The sequence below is a fragment of the Haliotis cracherodii genome, unplaced genomic scaffold (genome assembly GCF_022045235.1).
Source record: "Haliotis cracherodii isolate W230 unplaced genomic scaffold, xgHalCrac1.p SCAF_16, whole genome shotgun sequence".
NCBI classification, from domain to species: domain Eukaryota; kingdom Metazoa; phylum Mollusca; class Gastropoda; order Lepetellida; family Haliotidae; genus Haliotis; species Haliotis cracherodii.
In genome coordinates this window covers 27,964,844-27,977,726 of record NW_027266271.1, presented here as the reverse complement: position 1 = coordinate 27,977,726, position 12,883 = coordinate 27,964,844, and the positions used below count along the sequence as shown (strand labels likewise).

Sequence of the window (12,883 nt, the reverse complement as noted above, 5' to 3'; positions counted from 1 at the left end):
AATACCCCATCCTAGCTGACCAGGTGAAAACTCTATAACCATTGAGCTACCACTATCATACCTTATCAGGCAAAAACTCTTTTACCATTTGAATACCCCATCCTAGCTGACCAGGTGAAAACTCTATAACCATTGAGCTACCACTATCATACCTCATCAGGCAAAAACTCTTTTACCATTTGAATACCCCATCCTAGCTGACCAGGTGAAAACTCTATAACCATTGAGCTACCACTATCATACCTCATCAGGCAAAAACTCTATTACCATTTGAATACCCCATCCTAGCTGATCAGGCAAAACTCTATAACCATTGAGCTACCACTATCATACCTCATCAGGAAAAAACTCTTTTACCATTTGAATACCCCATCCTAGCTGACCAGGTGAAAACTCTATAACCATTGAGCTACCACTATCATACCTCATCAGGCAAAAACTCTATTACCATTTGAATACCCCATCCTAGCTGATCAGGCAAAACTCTATAACCAATGGGCTACCCCCATCGTACCTGATTAGGCAAAGACTGTTGAACTGATGGGCTACCCCATGAATGCATTGGGTGGATGGCAGGCCTAGAGCAGTGCTTCATGTTGTGAAGTCTTTCAACATGTGACAGAGTATTTCCAAATTACTGTTGTTGGTCATTATCCTGGATACCCATGGCTTGTGTGTGTCATGAACTATTTGATCCCTGTGAATGGGTTCACATTACTAGCCCCTAAAGGGGCAACTGGACATGTTCTGGAGAATGTCTTACATGCCTTTGACCTCTCGGTTACAGATTTGTTACAGATCCAAGACCAATAAACTCTTCAACTCAGATAATCATGTACAACTGCCTTTACAACAAATGACATCTTTTCATGTACCTTGCATGTCCTTGGGCATCTTTGGCTATATGTTACACACACTCTCTAACATGCATGCACGGCATAGTGTCTCATTGGGACAGCACTATAAAATCAGCATTTGTCCTGACTAGTACAAGCAGACAGACACACACACGCACATCACTATATAAGTACAATAATCTTCAACGCGAAGCTCAACACCATTTGAACTCACCACCTCTCTGCCAATTACTCTGCAAGTTCTGAGACAGGCTTGCAATGAATAGCAGAGACATAAAAAAAAGAAATTAATTGTAGTGAACTCTGAGGTTTTTTTAATTTCAATTAATGGAGACGATATGCTTTCCCGCATTAAACTGGTTCATTAAGTGTGCTACATTCAATTAATGTTTTTAGATGTGATATGGTTTTAGATGCACTGTGCAGTAAAGGAATTAGTGACTTGACATATCACTTTCATTAGTCTGAAAGGATCTTTGTTGTCCAATAAAAACTGCCTCACCAGTTTTATTGGAGCACTATAGTGAGTGTGAGTGAGTTGGGTTTAACGCCGCTTTTAACAGTATTCCAGTTATATCGCGGCGTGTCAGCTTCGTGTGGGAGGAAAGCCTGAAGTGATGCAGGTCTCAGACATTTATCACTTCGGTGAAACCCACGAGCACGGGTATGGTGCTGACAAACCTAGAAACATAATCAGGGCCAACCGGGATTCGAACCCACAATCATAGGTTTCTGGCATGCCCAAGGGACGCAACTCTGCACAGCGAATCGCGGCGCCTTAGACGAATGGGCCACCCGTTCCCCCCCTGGAGCACTATAAACTGTATTGAAGAGATTCCAGTTATAAGTGTAAACCTCTTTGCTCTTTGGCTGATGGTTCCAGTCTGACTTACCATATTCAACATAATAAGCGCCCAGGGCACTGAGAAAGTTGATACAGGTTAAATTTGTTGCCAGTGAATGAGTATTGGTGAACAAACTTTGTTCTAACATTTGGTGAAGTTTACATTTTGTTTATAATATACCCTTCTACACTGCTGTTTTCTGTAAAAAATTGTTATCTACACAATAAAATACAGATCATCATGTCTATTTTCAGTGTTTGTAAGGAGTGCTTATTAAAATGACTTACAGATTGGTCCAGCAGCTGGTCAAGGTGCACCAACTGGAGCAGTGACATACAGTGAATAGTCGATGTCGACTGACACACCAACATCTGCCTTTATGTCTTGGTAAAGAGGTACAAGCAACAGAGCTTTCTACTACAGCATATCAATACACAACCATCTGGCCAAGAAAATCAATTTCATTCTCTTTCTTAAAAATAAATAACGTGACATTTCGAAAGCGAGCTCCGCATATTTGTCATGTTTTTCCTCAATCTTGTCAATCACATTAGTGTCAAAGGGGACAAAAAATTCAATAATATAAAGGACTACATTGGATTTATCAAAGAGGACAAGATCAGGTTTGTTGGCCTGGATACGTCTGAGGCTGTAAATGGGCCTATTCCAAAGTATTATTCACGAACATGTTCATGAACAAATTCTGGTGTCATTAGTGGTGGAAACAAGATTGTGAACAGGCAGGCCATGACTTGCGTCCATCAGTCTGTCAGTATTGTAGTTTTCCAATAGGTAATTAGTGGAGGATGTCAATCTCAAAGTGGGAATGATTTGAGCTTGGGGTTAACACTGCTTTGATAATCATGTATGTTATATGACAGTGTGTCTACTCAGTGTGGGAGAAAAGCTCCACCAGAAGCACAATGGTGAAGCCCACGAGCCAGGCCTAGTGCTGACAAATAAACCTTGAAACTGGGAAAATGAGACGAACTGCTAGGTAGCCAGCTGTTTTTTCACAATTATAAAAAAAACTCCTTACTAATCATAATGATCTCAACACGGCCATCACATTGGACTGACAGGCCCCACAGCTGTAGCAGCAAGGCACAGGAGGCACCGATGAGGTTACCAATTATAGGGCAAACAAAGTCCAGTTCCATGTCTCATTTTGACTGCCATACTTTTTAAAAATTGATTTTGTTTGCCAAATGTTATGTTCACCATATTGCGTGGTTTTCAATCAAAACGTACATTTATGAGGATGCAAGTACTTTTCGTTCTTTTCTTTCAGAAAACCTAATCTTTAAATTTGGGTTTGTTGGCTTTCTTCAGGTGAACACTTGACTTGCCATTGCATGTGTTTGTGATTATTGCTACAGAGGGGCAGGATACAAGCACCTGGCATCATCACTGTATGGTAGCAATTCATAAACACATGCACATGATATAGTCAGAATCGTACAATGGATTACGAATAATTAGAATTTATAAGGAAACAATTATTGTTACAATGTAAAATAATAAATATAAGTGACAACCTAAATGAATTATTGTTAGAATATATCTAGTCTGAATCGTTGTTTCAATATATCAAGAATGAATCATCGTTTGAATGAAAATATGAATCAACAATGTCTTGAATTGGTTTAATATATTTCTCCGGGACACTCTCGGACGTGAATTAGTACGACAGACGTAGGCACCTGTGGACAATGCCAGTTTAGAGCAGGGTGCATGTAACCTATAACTCGACATATAAATCAAAATGTCAATGCCAGAATATAAAAAGTCTTGATTTTCTGCTGAAACACAGTCCACTGAGCATAAAGGCAACAAGTGAAGACGCCAGAGTAAGCATTTCCTGCTGGTTGCAGGGTGCTGAGTATGTGAATCAATATGCCCATCAATCAAGGAAGCAGTAACCACAGATGGAACATGTCAGATTTAGTCCAAGTGAAATAATTTGCCGTGTCTCTCAGCTATGTCAATTGCTAGTCTGCTGTGGAGGACGGAATTAAGGGTCATTTTGTGTATGGACGTCGTCAGTAAGAGTCAGTTAATTACAGTAACTAACAGTAACTGGAAACGCCATTTGTTGATGATGTCAAGTTGATGCCACTTAGTTTACAAAGACATGACACTGACAAGAAGATCAGAGGTGATCAAACAAAGCCTTACAACAACAAAAATATTTCAGATCCTTTGAAAATGTGGACAGGACCCACTCATGGATGCTTCCTACAGAAGACTAATCCAGGGATGCGGAAGTTCAAGTAAAAATTTCATGTTGATGACAATTTAAATTAATCTTTTTTTGGAAAAGAGAAAGGCCTGACAGCTTCTTTTTGGCCATCTAGAATCATTAATTTAAAACTAAGGAACCTGTTTACTTTACTTATTCCTGCTATATGAAGGCAGTTTGCAAATAATCAAGTCTGGACCAGACACTCCAGTGATTGATAGATCGATCTACACAATTGGGATACAATGACATCCATCAACCAAGTCAGTGATCCTGATCAACCGATCTTATTAGTCTCTTGTGACAAGCATGTGTTGCTGAAGACCTATTCTAACACCAAGAATTTCACACGACTTAATGGATGTATTTCTATGGCCCCTCCAGTGGCACCAATGACAAACACATGCAAGGACAAGTCAATAATCTGAAATATAACTTTTTATGTCATGCTTTTGTCTATGTAAGAATTTGGACTTATTTATATCTTTATCCAATCTGTTTTATTATTTATTATTCTGCCGTTACCCCTGGGCGGATTCTTGAGCAAAGTAAGGTGGGCCACACCTGAACAGTTGACAAGAGATGGATACATATCCTCACACTGTTCACCCATAGTTTTTACTCTTAACACCAGGGGTCCGGAAAATTTAAAATCCCAATCGGACATTAACATTTATGCCACGCCCCCTTCAAACAGTGTGTTTTAGTACGACTTTTTACACACAAATTACAAGTTGTTACGTATTCATAATATGATGAATTATGAATTGTTTCAATTTAAATTGTTTAATTCACCGGACAATTAATAACAAATAATATCATTTTAGATATATATGGAAAACATACGTTTGTTTCTGTTATAATAACGATCTGTCAACGTTGTGAACGGTCTAATTAATATTCATGAGTCTGCTCAAGTGTACGCGTTGTAACATTTGGATCGAGACTATTATCCCATATTTGGTTATCACGTGACCTTGTGGGAAAAGTGTTTTTTTAAACTAAAGATTATTTAAAAACAAGACAGATAATATAATCATAAATCCTAAACTATCGTTGATAGCAATAGTTATTTGAATACTTTTTCATCTGTACTTAATTATTGACCATAAAAAAATTTGATATCGATCGTCACAGAAAGCAAAATGGCGGTCAATCAAGATTCAATATACGACTAGCTACTGAAAACAATAAAATCTGCAAATCCTTGTTGTATGTCAACCAAGTGAAAGTCGTTAGCCACGACTTACAAAATGATCATTCAGACTTTGAGGGTTTGGCAGATCCGCTCGACTGATCTGCATCGGTCGACTGGCTGTCGTCACGCTTTCGCTTCTTGTCTGAGGTTACGTATCGTAGCATTGTGAGGATAATGAGGTACATCGATGATGCAAGGTATTTATGTACAGTTGTAAACACACTTTACTCAAATTAACAAGATGTTCTCAGTAATAAATCCTCGATTAATCAGTGTCAACTCAGTTTATTGCCTATTACAGTGATTGACCGATTGGACTATCATTCTAAGTACGATGTATTTACAGCAATCAAAACAAACAAAGCTTGTCAGTGTAGATAATCTTCTTTGTGTTACAACTGCAGACAGAAATTGCTCAGTCCTAACTGTTGATCATGTCCGGTCAAAATTTAAGAATGTCCGGACAATACTTTTTAAAATGTCCGGACAGAAAAATTTAAATGTCCGGTAAGCAATATTTTAAACCGGACATTTGAGATTCCCAATCGGACATGTCCGGCGCATATGACGGTTTCCGGACCCCTGCTTAACACCATTATATATTCAAGAGCACCTCAATCAATAAATCAACTGAGGATCTACCGAAGTGTAAAAAACAATCATTCGTAACTTCTAGAATTCCACTATAATTTTGAAAAAGAAATTTGCAAATAACTGATTTTAAAAAGTACATGATCAAAAAAAAATAAAAAGACCCCATTATGTTAAACAAATCCTTGCAGAATATGTCTGATTGCATTTTCTGAATAATTATGTAAGACTGCCAAGAGCAAAATGATGTTAGAAAAGAGAAATGTTTTTGTAGAATGTACAACTGTGTCTGAGAACATTCCATCAGTGAATGTGCACTGGAACAGTCTGCAAGGAAACCTGGCTGGCAAGAGCCTTACAAGGTCAATACATGATCAGTACGGAAGTATTCAGTCTACACATCCTCAGCCCAAACTTCCAGTAACAGAACAAGCAGGTAGAGAACACAGAGGGTGTGATTTACAACGTAAAGTGATGATACACTGTACCAGGTTGATAGATCGAGGATCGGCATAGATCCTAAGAATGCATACTAGCAGAAAGAATTGACTAAATCGGGGTTGCTTTGTCACGTTGGTTGCTCATATCCACAAGAATCAAATGACAAAATATATGACAAATGTACACAATCTGGTTGCAATGACCTATTTCATCCCATACCGATGTCATCCCAGACTGTGGGCAACCATATTTGGTTGCAATGACCTATATACCGATGTCATCCCAGACTGTGGGCAACCATATTTGGTTGCAATGACCTACATACCGATGGCATCCCAGGCAGCACAACCATATCTGGTTGTGTGAACTTTTACACAAATCCCATCAAAGTCTCACTACATCCTTTACCAGCTTCTGGTATTCAAGTATAACCCAAAGCTTATCAGCTGTCAGAGCTGACTTAACAAAATCAAGGCTCGTGACCCGTCCTTGAACCACTTTTGCCTCTTGTATTGTCTAGATCTTTCTATCTTGTAATAACCTCTTGGGAGTTTTACTTTTTCCAAGAAAGACCTCATAATTTGAGTAGCGGATGGAATTTGGACTTAGTGTATCAACCGTCCAATGTTCTAAAATGGACAAGAATTGAAACGTTTTCATTATCGATCACAGTAATTGAACCTGCAACCTCACATTTCGTGTTGAGTTTTGTAACCTACTGTTTTCCAACTGAGCCATCAGGGCAGGTGGTGAAAGAACATTCAATTTTTAATGTCATGACTTAGTTTTGTCTCTGCTGCACATGTTTCTTCTGTTTGCATGTTTGATCGCATCCCTTGATACCCCGACACACTGTATTGTTTCACTATGAGATATCTCAATATTTTCTTATTTTTTTCTGTTATTTCTTGCATTTAGAAGGTTTATAGGTGAGAACAATCGGCAATGGAGTATCAGCAATGCCAATACCCTCTGGCCTCTGTCTTACTTCCTTGACCATAACCTCGGGCTGGTGCTTTATCCTTCACATATATTACCTCCTAGTAAACCTAGCTTGGTCACAGTTAAGAATATGTTATTGCCATGTGATCCATCAAGCACTTTGCCCAACATTTACAATAATACTGTGTCCGTATAGTGTACTTGGTTTTCACCAGTTCACTATTTAACCGTCATCTGATCCTTGATGTTGTACAATTGGGAATTCAGGACCAGCGACCCTGTATTTCCACAGGAACAACAATTTGAACGTCTTAACACAGAAGAGAAGAAATCTACCATCACAACTTAATCTTCATAAATTAATGTATGATCCACACATCACATGTCACAAAATCCCATTATAAAAAAACAACTTTCCTACTCTAAGCCACTGAAATCCTATACATCAATGACTACATGACTATGTGTTTCTGTTTGCAGTGACAACACTCTCGGGAAGAAAGAAACAAAGCTAACAAATGTACTTTAAAATCATATATTTCGGTTCTGATAAGATAAGTTCCATTGAATGTTCAGCCCACTTCATGGGTGAAGAACCACTGACGTTGTGTTCCGACAGTCCAGGTAAGATCATCTTTACTCAAAGTGTGGTCCTTAGAAAATCCTGAGTACTACATAAATATACAAAACCATCATTTATAAAGTCTGCACTGCTTGATTTTCTTCTCTAACTCTGCCTGAAGACATCACCAACACTTCAAAACGACTTAAAGTATATTACTGCATTGATTTCTAACCAAGTGTTCCATTAAAGCCACATAAGGTATTATATTTCAAACAAGCACACAATTGCTACCTACCTTTTCAAACAAGCACGGAACTTCCACCCACCTTTTCAAATATCACTTCAAGGAAACATCCATAAATCCATTAAGAAATCACAGAGATAAGAACAGGAACGTTGTGAACGCTCTACATGTGGCCATCATTGCATTCAGATGCCTGCAGTCCTCACAGTCATATCCTTCACAATCAATACAGCAACTGCGGTGGGCCTCACCTTCGTAACAGCAAGGACCCATCTCAACCTGACTTTCCTGCTGTTTTACCATAGAAGTGGTTCTTGATGATTTCAGATCTAGATACCAAGAGTTCCCCTGCTGTGTAATTTTACAGTGTTGAAATATTCTGATGTTCTCAAAAGCCGTAATTTGACTGTCAATGCTGATGGAGAAATACTTGTTGTAGGATGAGATGAGGTGTTGAAGCAGTTATCTTTGATCAAATTGTTCACAATTTGCACAAAGACATGTAGAAATGAGTTTATAATGTGGTTGTCAGGGAAGTTTCATACTGGTCAGAATCTAAATGAGTATTCTGGAGAACATTCACTTAGAAGGCACTTCTCTTAAATCACTAGTTGTATTCACATTTCAAAGTTTTGATTTCTTCAAATAACTCTTCCTGTCCATGCACCAACATTAAAGACACACCTGTTAACATTTAACATGAATGACTTGTTCCACTCCCTCACAAGCACTTTTCACATTCCTAAAATAAAGGGAGCTTTCCTTTTCATGTTATCCCAAATTTATCAATATAAAAATCAATTTAAAAATTAATTAAGAAAGAATGAGACGTACTAAAATATATTCTTTCAGACATGATATATGGCTCCTCTGAACGTGACACCACATCTCGCTGTACTTGAGGACTTCATATCGTATGACAGGGAAGCAATGAACCGCCAAGATAGGCGTCTTCATCTTGGCTATAACCTCTTATAGATGCCAGCCTTTGATGGGGCTTCTCTCCCAGTCATGCCTATCCTCTCAGTCGGCTTGTAATGGATCCTGCCTATTAGGCTCGGGAGAAGACACAATTTCGTCACTATGATGTCAATCACTGGACTGTTTGGTCCAGACTTGATTATTTACAGACTGCGGTCATATAGCTGGAATATTGATGAGTGTGGCGTAAAACAACAAACCAACCAACCAACCAACTATATGAGTGTTGGCACAAAGTGTTTGTTTGTTTGTTTGTTTGTTTGTACCTGTGACAGGGCTGAAGACAGGAATGCATCCGTCACACAGATATCTCTGTGTCTGCACCGGGTTCCTGTGGAATCCTGAGTAATCCATCCAAACTGATGTCCAATGTGACTGACCTTAAGTTTTGTGAGGTTTTTCAGGGAACAATTGCATGTGTTGTGACAGTTTCCATCGACGGGGAAGGATAAGCTCACCTTTTTGCAAACACCTGGTACCATCACTTTTCTTAATCGTACAATGGACTTTACAATGGAGATTTTTTATCATTATGGAAAGCATATTGTAGCTCTTATTTTCATGAAAAAAGTATGAATAAGACAAAATATTAAAAGCGTCGACAAAACACTAATAATCCAGCCATGTCTCCTGTAAAAAAGAAGGGTATGAATAAGACATAATGCGGGAGACATCAACAAGGATGACATCCAAGTATGACGGCTGATCCCAAGATATGGAGATTGTGGATGTTTACCGCTTGGGTCAAATCACAGCATCAAAGAACAGGACATCATGGACGGATGTTGATGCTTGATATCATGATATCATGGATGTGTGTTCCGTTGTCTCTGTGACACAGTTAAGTCCATGACTTAGACAGGAGATGCAAAAAAAGTCATAAGAAGGCATCCACTTTCTGATCCAGGTTTAGAAGTGATCCAGGTTTTTGATAGAGAATAATCAGTCGTGTTTATAATCAGTTGTGTATTGTATAAACTCTATCTACCCACCAGTGATCAGAGATAACTATTTGGTATGTGAATCTATTCCCCGAACATCAGCAGAATCGCAGAATCTCTCTCTCTCTCTCTCACACTGTATATTGCAGCACCAAAGTAAATTCTTGATTGTATCTATTGAAATTCTTCACAGTTACTCAAAACTTGAGGAAACTGACCTACACTGTCCAAGAGATCAGTGCTGGAATAGTAGACTCAAACAGAAAATAAAATGCGAACAAGATTCAATAACATACAACAGGATACTATATAGATATACGCCCGCGTAAAGAAATGATAGAAGCCATATTGGATGGACTAATCGCTGTGTGGAGAACACCTAGTTAATTACCATGGACAGACTATAATCTTACTGTATTCTTCTCATCTTTGCTGGAATCAATCAGGTTTGAAGAACACAGCACCACATCCCACTAATTGGTCCTATGTCCGAGTCATGTGATATAGGACACAGATAGGAAGGTAGCTTTAATGTTTTCAGTGAAACTTCCATGTATAAATGCCTCAGGCAGGTTTATGTGATTAGCCCGTGTTCTCCTGAAAGTTTCCCTGAGTAAAAGGGTATCGACACCAGATGGTAAAGCATTAAGTCTGGCTTGGGAGAAAATGCTTTTTCTTTTCCCACAAGGGAAGGTGATTTATTAATGGAGGGCATTTTGTTTGTTGCCAGCCCATTTAATTTTCTTATTAAATCAATAGTAGGTGCCCCAAGGTTCTAGATCTTATTGATGACCAAGGATCGGGTGTTTTTTGTGGGATGTCAGGAAGAAAGATGTTCAACCATGTGTGACTGAGGCATACCGTCAAAGCAAGTCAAACAGTCATACCATCGACTTTTCTAGTGAATATGGAAAGGGTTTTGTCACTTTGATTTACTTGAGTTACCACAAATCATGTCAAGAAAAACAATAAATTGATTTAGCAACCTTCCACATTTACTTCATCACCCATCATGATAGTAAAACTAAACCATCATCTGTGCATGCATCGAAGCTCAATAGTGAATTTAAACAAGTCATCAGGAGATGACATATCCCCCTGTTCTGATGCAATAGGAAATGGAGTTCGGCAACTTTTTTGTCTGACCGATAGACAGACAGACATTGTGATCACTATATCCCGGAATAAAAAACGGAATTAACTTTTCCTTACGTAAATTTTATTGATCACTTTGTGATTAGTTGTCCTTGGACCAAATGACAAAAAAACAACCCAAAACAGCATGTGATAAAATAATACGTCAACGCCAGGAAACAACCAGTCTCGATCATCTGTCGAAACAGATTCCATTGGACGTAAAGCAATATAGTGGAGAAAATTATCTGAATGAATGGTTACTTTGCTGTCATAACCATGTGTGTTTCTCGGGAGAGTAAACTCAGAGTACTATAAGAACCTGTGTATCGATGCAAAAGGATTTTCTTTTCTACACTGATTTTTTTCACTGACTGAAGGCTCTTATGTATGGCTGGAAGACAAAAAAACATTTCCACGTGACATGACAGCCTTTCAAATTCTCCCAATTAGTTTTTCACGTCATTGAACGAAATATATTGATTCAGTACAACTTGTGACAAATCTGACAAGATTACAGAGAATGATCCCCAGATTTTTACACAACTTGATTCAAATATGAATATCATCAGGAATCTTCAAAATTTGGTCTTAAAAGCTTTTCCTTGGATTAATATTTTTGCATTTGATAATGAAGAAATATTGTATTAATATTTATATCTATATTTATGACTTCCAAGAATGATTAATGCAATGATTAACACTTCTATGCTCTATGCTTCTATGTCATAATATTGGTTTTTCTACAGATGTATGAATGTGATTTGAGTGAGTGAGTGAGTGAGATTGGTTTTATGCTGCTTTTAGCAATATTCCAGCATTATCATGGCAAGGATGTCAAGAATAAGCTTCAAACATTGTCACTATGGATCTTCAATTATAATTCGTATTATATTATACGTTTACATACCGCAGGTATCCAGGTACTAGTATCAAATGCAGTTTTATTTGTTCCCCGACCAGTGGATCCGTTTGCATTCTAGTTATCATTCTCAACTCCCATGGGAGTAAACAACCCAAGCTGCCAAGAAGGTTTTTACATCCACCACACATATCAGGTACCCATTCCGTGCTGGGTGAACAGAGGCACATTTGAACTCAGTCACATGCCCAGTCAAGGTGTAAAGGGGTTTACCACTGAGCTACCCCTACAAGAATAAATACAGAATGTAACCCAAATGTTTTCTGACATCAAATATATCAATGACTTATGATTTATTTCAGCTTGCAAGACACATTGATGGCATTCTATTTATCATCCGAAATCATTCTTCCGCTTTTTTCAGTTTGTAAACAAAAGTAACCAGTGTTTTGAATATATCTAGTACAGAGATTAGTTACATCATTTGATTGTGACGTCATTGTACCAGATCATGTCACAATGGACTGCAAAGCATTGTGATGCACTTTCATTTCATCACCCAAGCCATATCTCCTGTGGAAGCCAGTTTCGGATGATAAGATGAAATTGTTTTTATAACAAAACATAAAGCTCCAAAAAGGAATCCATGGAAACTCACCCATGACATGAAGCCCATCGGATCGCTGACACCACACCTCTCGCTTCCCGTACCGATTCCATTTTGTGTTGAACCAGTAGAAGGAGTAGCATCTCTGGGCGTGGCAGGGCTCCTCCTCCCACAACAACTCACTGCACGGCACATTGTCTTGCCGGGGGTGTGCCAGGATTGCCCGGGATCGAACCTTCACCCCGATATTCTGGGTGGAATCTGGGACATAAAGGTAGTGTTACAGTTTAAACATATTTAATTATTTGGGTGCAAATTTTCACCATTTAGTTGGGGACATGGGTGGCCCAGTCGTCTAAGGCGCTGTGATTCGCTGTGCAGAGTTGCGTCCCTTGGTCACGCCAGAAACCTATGATTGTGGGTTCGAATCCCG

The 12,883-nt window shown here is 38.7% G+C and overlaps 1 protein-coding gene across 7 annotated transcripts in view; it reads right to left on the bottom strand.

Annotated features, from left to right (window-relative positions):
• The window catches only part of LOC139464043 (thrombospondin type-1 domain-containing protein 7A-like), a 402,501-nt gene that overhangs the window by 47,419 nt on the left and 342,199 nt on the right, over positions 1–12,883 (bottom strand). For all 7 annotated transcript variants that reach the window (XM_071245564.1, XM_071245563.1, XM_071245558.1 and 4 more), the window contains one exon: positions 12,502–12,711. In XM_071245564.1, the coding sequence (XP_071101665.1) occupies positions 12,502–12,711 (210 nt within the window). The remainder of the gene's footprint in view (positions 1–12,501; positions 12,712–12,883) is intronic.